Source organism: Giraffa tippelskirchi, chromosome 5, assembly GCF_054371585.1.
Source record: "Giraffa tippelskirchi isolate mGirTip1 chromosome 5, T2T-mGirTip1v1.2.pri, whole genome shotgun sequence".
NCBI classification, from domain to species: domain Eukaryota; kingdom Metazoa; phylum Chordata; class Mammalia; order Artiodactyla; family Giraffidae; genus Giraffa; species Giraffa tippelskirchi.
In genome coordinates, this window is record NC_137279.1 from 27,842,152 (window position 1) to 27,861,523 (window position 19,372).

The following is a 19,372-nucleotide window of genomic DNA, read 5'->3' on the forward strand; positions in this document are numbered from 1 at the left end:
TTAGGCAAACCATTAGGTTAAGAGTAGAATGCTAGCAGTATATTTAAGTACTGATTTTAGTCTTGACCTAAAAAGGTTGAGGTTAAAAAGTTAATCACTGAAAAACTTTGACTTGAAAATGAAATAAAGTAGTGTCCTTTGAGTAGCTTGATTCTTTCCCTCTTTTTCCTCATTGTAAACTTAGATTAGAACTGCTCTTTTTCTTGTGGGAATTTTTTTCTGTTTTTTTCATCCTCCTCCCTCCCCCATTTATCCTAAAAATCATGGAATCTTTAGGTTTTTAAGATTGTTCCTTTTCAGTTCAGTTCAGTTCAGTCGCTCAGTCATGTCCGACTCTGCGACCCCATGAATTGCAGCACGCCAGGCCTCTGTCCATCACCAACTCCTGGAGTCTACCCAAACCCATGTCCATCGAGTCAGTGATGCCATCCAACCATCTCATCCTCTGTCGTCCCCTTCTCCTCCTGCCCCCAATCCTACCAAGCATTAGGGTCTTTTCCAGTGAGCCAACTCTTCGCATGAGATGGCCAAAGTATTGGAGTTTCAGCTTCAACATCAGTCCTTCCAATGAACACCCAGGATTGATCTCTTTTAGGATGGACTGGTTGGATCTCCTTGCAGTCCAAGGGACTCTCAAGAGTCTTCTCCAACACCACGGTTCAAAAGCATCAATTCTGCAGTGCTCAGCTTTCTTCACCGTCCAACTCTCACATCCATACATGACCACTGGAAAAACCATAGCCTTGACTAGACGGACTTTTGTTGGCAAAGTAATGTCTCTGCTTTTAAATATGCTATCTAGGTTGGTCATAACCTTCCTTCCAAGGAGTAAGCGTCTTTTAATTTCATGGCTGCAATCACCATCAGCAGTGATTTTGGAGCCCCCAAAAATAAAGTCTGACTCTGTTTCCACTGTTTCCCCATCTATTTCCCATGAAGTGATGGGACCAGATGCCATGATCTTAGTTTTCTGAACGTTGAGCTTTAAGCCAACTTTTTCACTCTCCTCTTTCACTTTCATCAAGAGGCTCTTTAGTTCTTCTTCACTTTCTGCCATAAGGGTGGTGTCATCCGCATATCTGAGGTTATTGATATTTCTCCCGGCAATCTTGATTCCAGCTTGTGTTTCTTCCAGCCCAGCGTTTCTCATGATGTACTCTGCATATAAGTTAAATAAGCAGGGTGACAATATACAGCCTTGACGTACTCCTTTTCCTATTTGGAACTAGTCTGTTGTTCCATGTCCAGTTCTTCTGGTCAGCTTTAATTCTTTTAATGACGTGAATTTCAAGCACATCCAATGTTAGAATTAAATGCCATATTAGATATTGATTTCTGCTGTATAGATGGGTCTAGCCTTAAAGAAAACAAGATTTGTAAAAATCTCAATTTATGGAGTGTCTTTAGTTCAGTTAGTATGTGGTATTTTATATAAAATAAAACAGGGAATTCCCTGGCATTCCAATGGTTAGAACTCCATGCTTTCACTGCTTAGGACCTGGGTTCAGTCCCTCTTTGGGGAACTAAGATCCTGTATGCCATGTGGTGCAGCAAAAAAGGACAAAATAGGAAACTAACCCTTCAGTAACACATTTTTTTTTTTCAGTAACACATTTATTATTTAAAGTGGGTACACTTATTTTCTCCAATAAATTAAATGGGTTGGATTTTAAGATTTCTGAGGTCTTTTTAGTTTAGAAAATCTTGTTCTAGGGCAAACTATGAACATGTTAGAACTGGTAAAGGGTCTTTATTGGCATGGATAAATATTTAATGACAAAGCAAGGTATAAAATGGGATGTGTAATATGATCAGTCAGTTCAGTTCAGTCGCTCAGTCGTGTCCGACTCTTTGCGACCCCATGGACTGCAGCATGCCAGCCCTCGCTGTTCATTGCCAACTCCTGGAGTTTACTCAAACTCTTGCCCATTGAGTGGGTGATGCCATCCAGCCATCTCATCCTCTGTCATCCCGTTCTCCTCCTGCCTTCAACCTTTCACAGCATCAGGGTCTTTTAGAATGAGTCAGTTCTTTTCATCAGGTGGCCAAAGGATTGGAGTATCAGCTTCAGCATCAGTCCTTCCGATGAATATTCAGGACTGATTTCCTTTAGGATGGACTGGTTGGATCTCCTTGCAGTCCAGGGGACTCTCAAGAGTCTTCTCCAGTACCACAGTTCAGAAGCGTAAGTTCTTCGGCGATCAGCTTTCTTTATAGTCCAACTCTTACATCCATACATGACTACTGCAAAAACCATAGCCTTGACTAGACGGACCTTTGTTGGCAAAGTAATGTCTCTGCTTTTTAATATGCTGTCTAGGTTGGTCATAGGTTTTCTTCCAAGGAGCAAGTGTCTTTTAATTTCATGGCTGCAGTGACCATCTATCTGCAGTGATTTTGGAGCCCCCAAAAAATAGTCTGTCACTGTTTCCACTGTTTCTCCATTTATTTGCCATGAAGTGATGGGACCAGATGCCATGATCTTAGTTTTCTGAATGTTGAGTTTTAAGCCAACTTTTTCACTTTCATCAAGAGGCTCTTTAGTTCTTCTTCACTTTCTGCCATAAGGGTGGTATCATCTGCATATCTGAGGTTATTGATATTTCTCCCGGCAATCTTGATTCCAGCTTGTGCTTCCTCCAGCCCAGCATTTCTCATGATGTACTCTGCATATAAGTTAAATAAGCAGAGTGACAGTATACAGCTTTGATGTACTTCTTTCCCTATTTGGAACCAGTCCGTTGTTCCATGTCCAGTTCTGACTGTTGCTTCCTGACCTGCATATAGATTTCTCAAGAGGCAGATCAGATGGTCTGGTATTCCCATCTCTTTCAGAATTTTCCAGAGTTTCTTGTGGTCCACACAGTCAAAGGCTTTGGCGTAGTCAATAAAGCAGAAGTAGATATTTTTCTGGAACTCTCTTGCTTTTTCGATGATCCAGCAGATGTTGGCAATTTGATCTCTGGTTCCTCTACCTTTCTTTAATCCAACTTGAACATCTGGAAGTTCATGATTCACGTACTGTTGAAGCATGGCTTGGAGAACTTTGAGCATTACTTTACTAGCATGTGAGATGAGTGCAATTGTGTGGTAGTTTGAGCATTCTTTGGCATTGCCTTTCTTTGGGATTGGAATGAAAACTGACCTTTTCCAGTCCTATGGCCACTGCTGAGTTTTCCAAATTTGCTGCCATATTTCCAGATTTGCTGGCAAATTTACTGGCATGATCTCTATGGGGCCGATGAAAATCTGTACATGTAACTCTCTCATGTATATGCTCACTGTGTCAACTTTTGATACAAATGGTGTTTTGATTCTCTCACTTTTGATAAAGTGAGAGATGAACGAGTATAATATTAAAAGCTCTTTCAAGCCAAAAAAAGAAAAAGAAAATCTGTTTCTACCTGTCATTCTTCATAATGAATAAGAGTCACTGGAATGCTGTGAAAATTTTTAAAAAGTATATATTAATGATTAGTTGGATAATAAAAGAGCTTAATGTCTCTAAATACTGTATATCCATCGGGTGGGGGTTGTGCTACTGTTTTTTTCTTTGGTGTGCAGGCTTCTCCCTGCAGTGGCTTCTCTGGTTGCAAGCACAGGCTGCAGGCACCCGACCTATGGGCTCCAGAGCTCAGGCTTCAGTTGTTGTGGTGCACTGGCTTAGTTGCCCTGAGACATGTGGGATCCTCCTGGATCAGGGATTGAACCCATGTCCCTTGCGTTAGCAGGCAGATTCTTATCCACTGTACTACCAGGAAAGTCTGAGTATTTTTGATTTGCAATATTATGTTAGGAAAGGAAATTCTGACTTATGCTACACCACGGATGAACCTTGAAGACATTATGCTAGGTGAAATAAGTCACAAAAGAACGAATACTGTATGCGTCTACTTACATTAACTACCTGGAGCAGTCAAATTCATAGAGACAAAGTGGAATGGTGGTTCCTTTTTTTTTTTTATTGTTGTAATCAGTACTGCTTACTAAGGAATCTTGTACACTGAGATATGTGCAATTATACATGAGTGAAAAATTCCTGTGAATGAAATTTCTGGGGATGTGTACTTAGTTCTAAATTTCTTTTTTCATTTATTTTTGACTGGGTCACAGGGCATGCGGAATCTTAGTTCCGCTGACCATGGATCGAATCTGCACCCCTGCATGAGAAGCATGGAGTCCTAACCAACCACTGGACGCTAGGAGTGTCCCATTATTAAAGATACTATCAGATTGTCTTCTTTAGACATTTATCTAATTTATACTCCTGCAGACAGTGTTATGAAAGTATTATTTTCTTAAGACTTTCACTGTTATCTAGATATTAATATTTAGATTTTTGTGTTACATGGTACACTTTTTTGATTTTTGAAATTTTGAGTGAAATTGTTAAAGAATTTCCTATTTAGGTATTTTGCCAATTTTGGGGGCTTCTGTCTCCTTTGATTTGCAGAAGTTTGTCTATTTAGGAAATCACATATTTCTCATTTGCAGTTATTTTTCCCCATTTGTCTTTTGACTGCATTTTGCAATTTAGGAGCTATAATTTTTACGTGGTTTATATAGTCTTTTCCTTTATGACATACGTATTTTATCTCATCCTGAGAGTCTGTAGAAGAAGACTGTACAACAAACTATTAGTTAATTATTTTTGACAGAGTACACAAATCAGCAAGCTCTTACAAATCATTCTCCACCCCCTTCTTTTTCCACCACTTCCCCATTCCTCCAAGTAGAGCAACATTTTAGAATATTAGCTTTTTCTAAAAATGAGGCTGGGAGCCTGTGGTTGACTCCTCTTTGCTGGCTGTAGGGATTCTGAATCTGTTTTTGCCATCTTTAGTTATTATTTGTACAGTTCTTACTCCAAAGATAGAGTGTGATTAAAGGGGAATATGTTAATTTTCTAAGAATAGCTTGTAGTATATTTTATACATTTATACTGAAAGAATTCGGTATTGCTGTGAAATGAAGATAGGTTTTGGTTGTCATCTAATGGGTTTCTTATCTTCCCAGGCAGGCATGCCTGAAATAGAAAACGTCTTCAACGTGTGCCCATTTACAGGAAACGTGGCATTCAGTTGATTTATTGAATGGGCCAAAAAGTTCTTTCGGGTATTCTGAAAACCCTGAATGAACAAAAACTTTTTGGCCAACCGAATATATTGAGCTAACGTAGACACTTGTGACTAAAGGAGACATAAATTCTGATGTATTAAAAGATAGTGACAGGGACTTCCCTGGAAGTCCGGTGGTTAAGAATCCACCTTGCAATGCAGGGGACACCAGTTTGATCCTTGGTTGTAGAATATCCCACATGCCCTGGGGCAGCTGAGTCCATAGGCAGTAACTACTGAAGCCTGTGCACCTTAGAGCCCATGCTCCGCAACAGCAGAAGCCACCACAATGAGAAGCTTGCACACTGCAGCTAGAGAAAGCCCGTGCATAGCAGTGTAGACTCATCACAGCCAAAAATACATACATACATATACACGTAAATATTAAAAGACAGTGACAGGTACTATTTTGTGTCTTCTTCTTTTAATGGCAGTTTTAATGAGATATAATTCACATGGCATAAAATTCTTCCCCTGAAAGTTTATAGTTCAGTTGTTTTTTAGAATGATTGCAGAGTTGTGCAGCCATCACCACTGATATCAGAATATTTTCATCACTCCAGAATGAAAGCTATTAGCAGTCATTCCCCATTCTTTCTTCTCCCCAACTGCTGGCATCCACTAATCTTTTTTTCTAGTTCTGTGTATTTGCCTATTTTGGACCTTTCACATATGAAATCATACAATATGTGATCATCTTCTTTTACTTAGTATAATATCTTTGAGATTCATCCATTGTTGTAGCATGTATTAGAACTTCATTCCTTTTTATTGCTGAATTACATTCCATTGAATGGACATACCACATTTTAAAAACTCCACTCAGCAGTTGAACTTTTTTTTTGGCTATTATGAATAATGATATTGTGACATTTCTGTGTTTTTATGTGGACATACATTTTCAATTCATATCTAGGAGAAGAATTGCTGAATTATATGATTCTAAGTTGAACATTTTCAGGAACTTCCAAATTGATTTCCAAAGTGACTGTACCATTTTGCAATTTCACCAGCAATGCCTTAGGGTTTAGAAATCTTAGGAAAATCTTAGAAATCTTCTTACCCTAATAACTTGTCTGTCATTTTTATTTTTGCCATTGTATTAAGTGTGAAGTGGTATCTCACTGTGGTTTTGGTTCTTATTTTCTTAAAGTCTAATGTTAAGCTAATTTTTGTGTGTTTATTAGCTGTTTGCCTTTTTGGGAGAAATTGTCTGTATATCCTTTGCCTATTTTTAAGTTGCAATATGACTTTTTCATTGTTGAGTTGTAACAGCTATCAGATAAATAATTTGCAAATATTTCCTATTTTCTGGGCTTATATCAATTTTTGATCCTTTGGACAGAGTAAAACTATTAACTTGTAGTTTGATTGTCATGCTAACAATTTAAACTTATCTTTGTCATTCTAGATAATTGTTAAAACAGGTTCTTCCTTTGGTTTTTAACTTATTTAAATTGATAATGAGATATATGACATATTAAAAATATCAACATCTTATTTGGTTATGTCCAAACTGCAGGAGTTTTGCAATCTAAATATATGATTCTGAGCTACATGCTACATTTAATGTGTTGACGTGTGGGGAGTACCAGTAATTGTGAATGAGGTAGCTTTAATATCTGCCTCCATTATTTTGATGACCAGAAATAGCTGTGATTTATTTGAAAAGATTGAGATTGTACACTTAAATGAAATAGCTAATTTTATGTTAGATTTTATTGCAATGAAAGTTTAAAAAAATTTGACCTGTGATTATATAGGAAAAATGTGGCCAGCTCCAGTTTAAGTGCTGTTAAGAACCCCTGGAGGAGGGCATGGCAACCCACTCCAGTATTCTTGCCTGGAGAATCCCATGGACAGAGGAGCCTGGCATAGGGTCGATAGGCTTGCACAGAGTCAGACATGACTGAATCAACTTAGCACACACACACACATAATGCATTTAAATTTCTAGCGGATTCTGCATTTTGGTATTCTTGAAGTATTGGTAGTCACTGGTATAGGAAATAAAGGTCTAACACAAAGGGGAAACCAGTCTTTTGGTCTAAATATAGGATCAAGTCATTGATTTATAAATTTTGTAATTCCTTCATAAAAATTTTTTACTATAAAAGGTTTCTGTAAGTGTTGATGTTACAGCATTGATACAGATAGCTTGGTGGTTGTGATGGATATATTTATGACCCAACTGTTTGAGTTTGGAAGAGGAATGATTTTGAATATTTTCATAATGTGAAAAATTGTTGTTTAGTTGCAAAGTCATGTCCGACTCTTTAGCAACCCCATAGACGGAGCCACCGGGAAAGCCCATAAATAGATGTTTAAGCAAATCCAAGTGAAAGTGAAGTTGCTCAGTTGTGTGTGACTCTTTGCGACCCCATGGACTGTAGCCCACCAGACTCCTCCATCCATGGAATTTTCCAGGCAAGAGTACTGGAGTGGGTTGCCATTTCCTTCTCCAGGGGATCTTCCTGACCCAGGGATTGAACCCGGGTCTCTCGCACTGTAAGCAGATGCTTTTACTGTTTGAGCCACCAGGGAAGCCATCGCAGTAAATGCGGCATTATTCAGGGTTATTTTAAAATTCTCTCTTAAAAACTTTTAAGAACTATAGTGTGTGTTGATAAATTTAATATTTTTTGATGATGAATATTTTTAACCAAACAGAAACCAATATAATATTTTTTTATTGTGTTTTTGAAAATAAACCTTTTAGATTTTATGTACTGCAGCTGCTGCTGCTAAGTCGCTTCAGTTGTGTCCGACTCTCTGTGATCCCATAGATGGCAGCCCAATATTTTTGACCAAACAGAAACCAATGTAATATTTTTTTATTGTGTTTTTGAAAACAAACCTTTTAGATTTTATGTACTGCAGCTGCTGCTGCTAAGTCGCTTCAGTTGTGTCCGACTCTGTGCGATCCCATAGACGGCAGCCCACCAGGCTCCGCCGTCCCTGGGATTCTCCAGGCAAGAATACTGGAGTGGGTTGCCATTTCCTTCTCCAGTGCATGAAAGGGAAAAGTGAAAGTGAAGTCGCTCAGTCGTGTCCGACTCTTTGCGACCCCATGAACTGTAGCCTGCCAGGTTCCTCCGTCCATGGGATTTTCCAGGCAAGAGTACTGGAGTGGGGTGCCATTGCCTTCTCCGGTACTGCAGCTGGTAGCAATCAGATATGATTTCTCAAATTTATATTCTCATTTTTTAAAAGTTTAGGTTCTCTTGATTCTTTAAAAGCTACAAGTGAATTAACTTATTACTACAAGCAGTGACTATGTAACTTAAAAATTTTGTGCATATTACTGGAGACTCTTCAATAGATTCTTTGAAAACCTATAGCTAAGGCTTGATGTTGTTTTTTAAAAAAGGAAATATTTTCTAATTGTGATTTTATTATTTTTGTTCTTTATTTTTGATTAGTAAATGTCAGGTAAATGTTTCATCTTGAACACTTGAGGACTACTTGAGTACTATAGGACGCTTACTCCTTGGAAGGAAGGTTATGGCCAACCTAGATAGCATATTTAAAAGCAGAGACATTACTTTGCTAACAAAAGTCCGTCTAGTCAAAGCTATGGTTTTTCCAGTGGTCATGTATGGATGTGAGAGTTGGACGGTGAAGAAAGCTGAGCGCCGCAGAATTGATGCTTTTGAACTGTGGTGTTGGAGAAGACTCTTGAGAGTCCCTTGGACTGCAAGGAGATCCAATCAATCCATCCTAAAAGAGATCAGTCCTGGGTGTTCATTGGAAGGACTGATGTTGAAGCTGAAACTCCAATACTTTGGCCACCTCATGCGAAGGATTGACTCATTGGAAAAGACCCTGATGCTGGGTAGGATTGGGGGCGGGAGGAGAAGGGGATGACAGAGGATGAGATGGTTGGATGGCATCACCGACTCGATGAACATGGGTTTGGGTAGACTCCGGGAGTTGGTGATGAACAGAGAGGCCTGGCGTGCTGCAATTCATGGGGTCGCAAAGAGTCGGACACGACTGAGCGACTGAACTGAACTGAGTACTATAGGAAATGTGTTGTTTTGAAAAGAGTAGACAAAATCAGGACATCACATTTACATTTTGTTTTTGTTGTTCAGTTGCTAAGTTGTGTCCGACTGTTTGTGATCCCATGGACTACAGCATGCCAGGCTTCCCTGTCCTTCACTATCTTCTGAAGTTTGCTCAAACTCATATCCATTGAGTCAGTGATGCCATTCAACCATCTCACCTGTCACCCCTTTCTCCTCCTGCCCTCAGTCTTTCCCAGCATCAGGGTCTTTTCCAGTGAGTCAGCTCTTCATCAGGTGATCAAAGTATTCGAGCTTCAGCATCAGTTCTTCCAGTGAATATTCAGCATTGATTTACTTTGGATTGACTGGTTTGATCTCCTTGCTGTCCAAGGGACTCTCATGAGTCTTCTCCAGCACCACAGTTCCAAAGCATCAATTCTTTGGTGCTTAGCCTTCTTTATGGTCCATCTACATGCTGAGTTTTTATGAATATGAAGAGTTAAGCAGTTGTTTTTTTTTTTTTTTTTAAGATTTGAGTGTTTCTGGTCTTCTCAGTGTAAAAGAGTAATGTAATACCTGATGAAATTCTTTGTTAAATTTGGAGACAAATTTGTATTTTGTTTCCAGAGTGTACTCCCCTTAAATAACAATGATGGGGACTGTGAGCCCACCGTTTTGATGAAGGAGGGCCATTTGACTTTGTTTTACATGCATAATCTGTGCATTGAGTATTTGGCCCCTCTTTTCAGTATTGCATTTAGCTCTTTATTATTTAGAATTTAAACTTAAATATTTGTTTTTTCCTCGCTGACTCTTTTTTGACAGAGAGTTGGCTGAAGCTTCCCTCTTTTCTCTTTCTTCTTTCTAATAGAATATACCTTTGTGCTCTTGAGCTGAAGTGATAAGTTGTATATGTGTGTGCATGTTAAAATATACAAAATACAAAATTTATTATTTTAACCATTTGACGTGTACAGTTGGTGACATTAAGTACATTCACAGGGAAGTCCCTGGTGGTCCAGTGGTTGGAATTTGGTGCTTTTACTGCCAGGGCCCAGGTTCTATCCCTGGTTGGGGAACTAATCCTGGAAGCTGCTTGGCACAGCCAAAAAAAAAGTGTACTCACAATGTTATGTAACCATTAGCACTATCTATTTTTAGAATTTTTTTCATTTCATGCAAAAACTCTGTACCATTAAGCAGTATCTCCCCAAATTTTATTCTACTTTGTCTTTATGAGTTTGTCTAGTCCAGATACCTCATGTAAGTGGAATCATAAATTAATTGTCCTTTTGTGTCTGGCTTATTTCATTTAGTATGATGTTTTCAAGGTTTATCCATATTCTAGCATGTATCAAAACTTCATTTCTTTTTATGTCTGAATATAATATTCCATTTTATGTATATACCACATTTCATTTTATTCATTCACCCATTGATGGACACTTGGGTTGTTTCCATCTTTTGGTGTTTGTGAATAATGACATTGGTGCATATGTACCAACATTGGTTCATATGAAGGCTTCCCTCATAGCTCAGTTGGTAAAGAATCTGCCTGTGATGCAGGAGACCCCAGTTCGATTCCTGGGTTGGGAAGATCCCCTGGAGAAGGGAAAGGCTACTCACTCCAGTATTCTGGCCTGGAGAATTCCATGTACTAAGTCCATGGGGTCTCAAGGAGTCGGAAACGACTGAGCGACTTTCACCTTCACCTTCAACATTGGTGCTCAGATAGTTGAGCCCTAGTTTTCAGTTGTCTTGGGTATATACCTAGGAAGTGCTGGGTTACATGGTAATTCTGTGCTTAACTTTTGGAAAAAATGCTACTTTTCCACAGTGGCTGTACCATTTTACAGTTCCAGCAGCTATGCAGGAGGTTTCAGATTTCTCCATATCCTTGCCAATATTTGTTCTGTTCTGTTCTCTTTCCTAATAGCCAAACTAGTGGGTGTGAACTGAGTGGTATTTTATTGTGGTTTTGATTTGTATTTCCCTAATGACTAATGATTTTGAGCATCTTTTTCTGGGCTTGTCTGCCATCTGTATATCTTCTTTGCTGAAGTGTCTTCTCTAATTTTTAAAAAATGAGTTAAGATTTCTTAGATTCTTGATACAAGTCCTTTGTCAGATACATTTGAAGGTATTTTTTTTGATGTTTATATTTCTGTTTCTATCATTTTATTCCCCAAATTTAAAAGCTGCTTTCATCAATTAATTTACCCCACATAATTTCGTTACATCTAGTTCAGTTGTGTGATGAAACTGGATTTTAGGATTATGTTTCCCTTGTGAGAGGTAACAACTTAAATCATACTGGAGAATATAAATGAAAAGTTCTGCTTTCTGATAATGTCAGCTTCTTCAGGGGAAGTGTAAAATTACGATCTTGGGTTGTCAGCATGTAAGAGTGTTATATTTAAAAGTGCTGTGCCCACCTTTTAAAATGCCAAATTAAAAAAAAATAGCCAAATTACAGGGATATATAAAATACAGTTAACTCCTAATGAAATTTGTAGAATTTTCTTGAATTTTAAAATTCTAGGTAATTATATTTTTTACATGCATGCTTCAGAATAACAGTGCCCTACAATTTTTCTTTTTATACATAGTAAACATTATTTTTGAAATGAAAATGAGAACATAGAGTCTGTCAAAAGATTTTTCTGATGTATTAATTTAGATAAACAATTTAGTTATACATAAATTATAAATTTTAACACTTTTAATCCCCTGGAAAAGAGAATTAAATAGCAAAAAATTACATTAAAAATTAGGACTGATACTTGCACATGCACAGAATATTTGAATTTATTTTGCCTTCCAGTAAGGAGTGTTTGAAATCATCTTATTTTTTCAGTAAGATCATTTTCACTTGATGAATTAAATTAAAATGAAATCTTTAAAATAGCTATTTTCAGCTACAGTTTTTACTTTAATAAAAATCTCTTAAGACTGGTAAGTTACTTTGATTATCTTAGGTATAATATCCTTTTTTAGGATGTAAAATTCCTAAAAACTTCTGAAAGTCATTCAGCTCAGTGTTCTAGAAAGGTAAAAGGCAGTTTATAGTAAATACTATATTTACAAATGAGAGCAATAAAATAATCTGGTAAAAATGTTTGTAAATATTTGCCTCAAAAAAGAAAAATGTGAGTATACAAGACATTTAAAATTAACTCGCAGCCCATCCCCTGTACATGCATAATGTAAATTGTTTAAATATAAGAAACATTTTAAAAACTATTTTTGGAAAATCATTACTATGCAGCAATAACACTGACTTTTTATTTTTTTATTTTTTTAGATATGGCCGCGTGGAAAGTGTCAAAATTCTCCCAAAGAGGGGTTCTGAAGGAGGAGTGGCTGCCTTTGTGGATTTTGTGGACATCAAAAGTGCACAGAAAGCTCACAACTCAGTCAACAAAATGGGAGATAGAGACCTACGCACGGATTATAATGAACCAGGCACCATTCCGAGTGCTGCTCGGGGATTGGATGATACAGTTTCCATAGCATCTCGTAGTAGAGAGGTTTCTGGGTTCAGAGGAGGTGGTGGAGGGCCTACTTATGGCCCCCCACCATCACTTCATGCACGAGAAGGACGTTATGAGCGGAGACTTGATGGGTAAGTTCCAAGGTTTCTGTAGGCAGGTATTTTGTATTTGATATGGTGAGAAACAGAAACTCGTATTTAGGGGCCCCAGATGGATTTAAAGTTTTGGGCATTCTCAATGTTTCCTATTTTGGGTTGGAAACGGAAGTGATTTCTATCCCAGTGGCTGGTATCTTATGGAATCGTAGAGGATATTTCCTGCAGCTGATTGGATATCTACTCCTGAGATATAAAGTGGTGGAAGATTTTGTATGGCAGCATCATTTTTGGAGTTACCTGTCTTCTAGACTTTTATTCCTTCTCTTGGATAATGTTAAGGCTTTCCTTGGATATATCTCTTCTACCTGATGGAGCTACTTGGCTACAGATTTTGTGGTTGTACTATATGGAATATTTCTGGAATATTAGAGCCTACAGATTCTTTTAGTATTTGATATTTGCTTCTCAGTTTTCACTGCACGAAGTGAATGAACGAATTGGATTGTCGCCAAAAAACCTAGCAGTCCATATGATTCGACCTCTTGGATTCTACAAACAATACTTTAACCTGGAAATGTGTACTTGGATGAAGAGGAGTGAAGGCAATGCTTGATTTTTCCATTTTGGATCTACACAATTTCCATGTTGGAATTATACTCCTTGATGGAATGGGGAAAAATTGAGATAATGGACGTTCCTAAATCCTGGAATATAGCCCTTCTTTTCTAATTGCTGGAATGTATGGGATATCATGTTGTCAAGATTTCATTAGCCCAAGAGAAGAGGATTACTATCCTGTTTCTTAAGCAAGTTGCTGTCCAATTAAAGGTACTTTAGCTTTGAACACATGGTGATGATCAGTTGTGGATACAGCAATCAAAATGGACTTTGCTGGATGGCTACAAAGGTGAACTGTTGGCGAGCAACTGTGCCTTCCTCATTTGGTGGAGTCGTAGAGGATATTTCCTATTCTGTCAGCTGCCTGATTCATACTTAGGGCTGGAGATTTTTTTGAATGTGGATCAATTTATAATTTTCTACTGTCTCAAGAAAGAAGTCTGGGGGTTTGAGAGTTACAGTTTGTCTGGGACTGCTTGCTTCCAGTGGAATTATTTTATCTGGTCATTAAGATTTTTTTTCCTTGTGGTTCATCTAAATATCATTTGACACCCTTGCCCATTAAGAAGGTGGATTACCCCCAAAAGAGGGGCCAAAATTGGGGAAGTTATGTTCACAATTCTCTCCCTAGATTTAATTGGGATTATAGGTCGTGGTTCCACACTTGGAAAAGGTTGGTATGTCCTGACCTGTGTATATTAGCCCCTCTCCTAACCCAAGTCAAACTTTCTTTTTTTCCCCACTAACTCTAGAATTATTTAGTACTAATAGATGATTCAAAGAATAGCTATTAGATGTCAGCTCTGCTAGCTCTTGTGCCTGCCTTCTGTATCTTCCTAATGGATAAGAACTTTGCATATTTATAAAGTATCAGATATAGCAGTAATTCTCCTAGAACTATTACCTATTGCTTCTGTTATATCATTAATAATAGCTCTTACTGATTAACATTTGATAGGGTACTAATTGAATTATTTATGAAATTTTCTCTTTTAAGTCTCAGAAGAACCCCTCTTCTTTGTTAGACAGTGAAATATCTATCCAAATTCCAGAAATGTAGCAAATAAAAAAGGAGAGTCATTTAATATATTTAAGTAGGAAAGATAATATTGAATTTTTTTGCCATGCCAGTTGCTTTTCATAATAGCAAAAACAAAACACGGCCTAGGAGAAGGTATGATTGCTACTAAGTGAGATGGTGAAAATGAAGGTTAGTGGAGAGATTTGGAATCTAAGCAATGTATTGGAAACACAGTATTAGTTGTAAGATTTTTGCCACATATTCTTCATTGCACAGATTCTAATTCTTCTGTATCTTTCATAGTTCCTTAATCACTTTTGATAAAAGATAGACCCAAAGGTAAGGTTGAGAAGAGACTCAACCTCGTGTTTGAGATTCAAGTGAACTGGTGTTTTAGGAACTTTCTTAAGTAGAGAACTGAAGATTTCTTTGTAGGATTGGAATTGGTTTTTAATATTAACATATAATTGCATGTGTGTAATTGTACATGCAACAATTTTTGTACTCATAGATTGACAAGTATTCGTGCTCTACAGAAAAATTTTTTTATAGTTAAACCATTGCTAAAAACTGAATTTTGTAGTTCCCAAAGTTGCCTTATTTCATCAGAGGCAATTTGAGTGTAACTAAAACCCTAAGAGAATGTATTTCTTTAACCATTAAGTAATACATTAACAGACTGAATTATGGACTAGGCATTTAAAAATTATTTGTAATTTGATAGCACAAGAAGATAAAATAACCATTATTTAATTAGTTAAATTTATCATAGAACAGCATGTGGCAGTCCAATATTTTGATATCCTAAGTGGTTTTTGGTTTGATTTTCTTTTTTAAGATCCTGTTTTTATTATTAAGTGTGATTGTTTGGGCACAGCAGTTTACATAATTTACTAATTTTATAATTACCCAAGAAATTGAAAGTTAATATGAAAAAGTTATACTTAACATTTTTTTCTATACTTCTTTGAAAATGCCCTCCTATTGCTGGGACATGGGCATGCATTGCAATGAGGCTTTCATGTCTGTGTGAAAAACATATGGACATTTTGCCTGAAATACATTTGCAAAGTAAATACAGTTTGGCATAAATTTTAATCAGATGAAAATATAGAAAACTTTCATATTAAAATGAAAGTCTCTTCTTGTTCCATTAAATTTAAAATAAAAAAGGAAATGGCATATGTCTATTTCTGTATATAAGCCAGAAAATCCCTAATAAAAAGAGCAAGTGACTTATAGAACACTAGTCATGAAAGCCCGATATACAGTTACAACAGTAATTGCTTAGCTGTGGAAATAAGTTTTGGAGTCAAGTAAAATGTTAAGCTTGTTAATGTTTGCTTACTAAAGTAGGTTACTGCTGTTTAGAAAATGACCAGTTGCACAAAGAAAATGCTGAAGTGAATGTTTGCATGACGTGCTTTTAGTTTTGCTTTCCCGTTTCTGATTGATTAAATATTTTTCCCCCCTCCTAAATGCAGGGCTTCAGATAACAGGGAGCGTGCTTATGAACATAGTGCCTATGGACACCATGAACGGGGGACGGGAGGATTTGATCGGACAAGACATTACGATCAGGATTACTATAGAGATCCTCGAGAGCGGACTTTACAACATGGGCTCTATTATACTTCTCGGAGTCGAAGTCCAAACCGTTTTGATGCTCATGACCCCCGATACGAACCTAGGGCTCGAGAGCAGTTTACACTGCCCAGTGTGGTACACAGGGATATCTACAGGGATGACATTACCCGGGAGGTACGAGGCAGAAGGCCCGAGCGGAATTACCAGCACAGCAGGAGTCGGTCACCACACTCATCCCAGTCTAGAAATCAGTCTCCTCAGAGGCTGGCTAGTCAAGCGTCTAGACCCACAAGGTCCCCTAGCGGCAGCGGCTCTAGAAGTAGATCCTCCAGTAGTGATTCAATCAGCAGCAGCAGTAGTACCAGCAGTGACAGGTAGGTTAACAGTCTTTTGTTATCAGAGACAAGGTCTTGAATAAATTGTTACAAATGTGCTACCATCAGTGGTACTGATTTTTAGTACAGTAATATTTTTGAAAGTAATCTTGGATCATGTATATAATGAATGAAGAAACTTTGATTAGCCCTGTGGCCAACAAATTAACTATTTTCCCAAGTACTTGAATCTAAAAGATGATTTGCAAATACTGTTTCATCCTTCAGATGCTGAATGTTAAAATTGCCAAAAAAGAAGAAAAGCGGTAACTTCAGTTGTATGAAACAAGTCTTGTGCCATACAATGAACTTTTCAAAGTTCTTTGATTTCTTAGTATATACTATTTCTATTATTTGGTTGGAAATTTGTAAAAGCTGTTGGGGTAAAGATGTATTGGTGAAATATATTGTTGATACGTTTATTACCAATGTATAAATTGACGTATACATTTTAACTAATTTTAACATCAAGATGGTAATCAATTTATAAACTCAAGTAGGAAAGCTTTCTTTAAAATTCAGATTGTGTCTATGCTGTTCACTAAGGGTGAGTAAGCTAATTTTGTTAGTTGGGATTTTTTTTTTTACAAAGGAGTTGTATATCAAAGATGAAAATGATAAATTGAAAATAATGTTAACAAGAAACAGCTTATAAGTTAGGTTATGTGTTTCGAAGTAATAGGTCAAGGTAAAAAAAAAAAGATCAAGGTAGACACTATACTACATTTATAATCTTGGACAAGTTACTAAAGCTCTCTAGGCCTCAGCTTTCTCATCTTTCGTAAGAACCATGCTTCCTAGAGTTATTTGGAAGGTTAAAATGAAAAAATACTTAAAGCACTTAGCTTGATACCTGTATATATTAAATACTCCCTTCAATAACTCCTAGCTGTTGTTACTGCTACTACTTGAGATGTTGGTAGTCTTGAGTATTTTCTGTTTCTTGTTACTGTTATTCAACATGTTAATCTTAGACATTCTGGTTTTAAATTTAAGTGGGATGTATTTTAAATTTACAAGAGACAAATTCTTGGACCTAATTAAAATGCCAAGATTATTTTTCCTTTAGTATTGCCTGCTTAGAATTAACTTAAGAAAAGTAAATGATCATGTAATTGATAAAAGGCTCCTTTTACGCCTCCTGAGTTTTCTGATTCAAAACAATAAATGGAAGCCTTTTATACATTTATCTATCTAGATGTAATTCAAATATTCTAGAAGATGTAGCATATTATAGTGAAGCAAGCAGTTAGTTTAAGTTGGAAGAGTTAGGTTCTGGCTCCAGCTTTGCAGCTGTGACATGGTTGAGACCCTTAACTTCTTTTGATATCATTAGATGTATTGTTGAGTTAAATGATTGACAGTATTCATTTGAATTCTATAAATTGATTATAGATCTATAAATCTTGTCATGAGTCACTTTCTTCTGCATAGAATTGGCCTAAGATACTCAAGTTTTAGTCATTTTCCCCAAACCTACCTCAGTAAAGGGATGGCACTACACTCCACTGAATCAAAACTTTTTGAAAAGTCAACCAATTGAAGAAGTGTGGAAGTTAGAAATGAAACGCGTAGCTTTCAGGGTGGCATTGTACTTTGGTGGGAGTTACAGTGTTTGGGATCTGGCCCTTGGCATTGTGGGCTCAAAAACTTGAACCCAGAGGTGATCTGATGAATTTTGATAGAGCTAATTGCTGTTTACATAATCAAAAGAAATAGTTGTATGCTTCTGAATATTTACTTTCAGAAAGGTAACTGCCACAAAGGCAGGATGAGCTTGGGAAATCTACATGGAGACTAAATTACAACTGTAGAGGATATTTTCTCCTGTGTCAACTGCCTGAATCATACTTAGGGCTGAAGATTTTTATGATTTAGGGCTATGAAGGATATGTAGAACTTCAGCAAGAAGATATGAATTTTGGGCTAGATAGGGAACATTGTGAGCAGAAGGAACAACTTGAAGAGATACAAGTGGGTGGAAGAATGTTTTGAGAACAGCAAATAATTTAGTATGACTTAACCACGCTAATGTTTTTGGGTTTTATTTTTTATGCAGAGATGAGCCATTGAAGGATTTTGAGAAGAGAAATAGCTTGTTGAGATCTGTGCTTCAGAAAGGCATCTGCTTTAGAATAGGAAAGAGAGATTCCAGTTAGACAATTTCAGTATTCCATAGAAGGAAAACTTGGACATTGAGAGTGCCTACCTTGGGGAAAGTGGACATTGTAATAAAATTCAGATTATATTGATTTATGAAAAACAGAATCCACTTTTTTGAGGACATGATGAGCCTTTTGGTGCCGTTCTGTAAGAACAGGGCCAGGTAGGTCTTCCTTTGTGCATACTGCAGAGCCAGCTAAGTGTATTGCCTTTCTCCGAGTACACATTCAAATAGTTGAAATACTTAGATACAATTCTTAGTAAAGAGGAAGGTGAAACCAAAATTGATGTAATAGTTAAAAGATTGGTCATTATATTGTTATTGAAGCAAGTACAGATAAATAATATGTTTGGGTGTTCAGAGCACATCCATTGTCTTGGGGTTCATCCCCCCTTTTATCAGATATCCTCCTTTCCTCTATAATTATATTGGTTACAAAACGTGTTATCTTTTTAAAAGATGTATTTATTTTTTGGCTGTGATGGGTCTTCGTTGCTGCACATAGGCTTTCTCTATTTGCAGCGAGTTGGGGCTACTCTTTGTTGGGGTGCACAGACTTCTCATTGCAGGGACTTCTCTTGTTGTGGAGCACAGGCTCTAGGCATGCAGGCTTCAGTAGTTGCAGTGCATGGGCTCAGTAATTACGGCTTACAGGCTTCAGAGTACTAGTTCAGTAGTTGTGATGCCGGGGCTTAGTTGCTCCGAGTAATGTGGGATCTTCCCAGACCAGGGATTGAACCTGTGTCCCTTGCATTGTAAGGTGGATCCTTAACCACTGGACCATCAGGGAAAGTGAAAGTGAAAGTCACTCAGTTGTGTCTGACTCTTTGTGACCCCATGGACTATACAGTCCATGGAATTCTCCAGGCCAAAATACTGGAGTGGGTAG

General features: G+C 37.3%; 1 protein-coding gene across 8 annotated transcripts in view; it reads left to right on the forward strand.

The window, feature by feature from the left end:
• Nucleotides 1-19,372, forward strand: part of SPEN (spen family transcriptional repressor) — an 88,575-nt gene that overhangs the window by 13,725 nt on the left and 55,478 nt on the right. For 4 of the 8 annotated variants that reach the window (XM_081488116.1, XM_081488118.1, XM_081488117.1 and 1 more), the window contains exons 2-3: nucleotides 12,432-14,010; nucleotides 15,843-16,319. Coding sequence is in view for 4 of the 8 variants with exons in the window: in XM_081488112.1 (XP_081344238.1) it covers nucleotides 12,432-12,752; nucleotides 15,843-16,319 (798 nt within the window). In the remaining 4 variants the exon portion in view is untranslated. The remainder of the gene's footprint in view (nucleotides 1-12,431; nucleotides 14,011-15,842; nucleotides 16,320-19,372) is intronic. The other 4 variants (XM_081488112.1, XM_081488113.1, XM_081488114.1 and 1 more) reach the window with 1 other exon arrangement.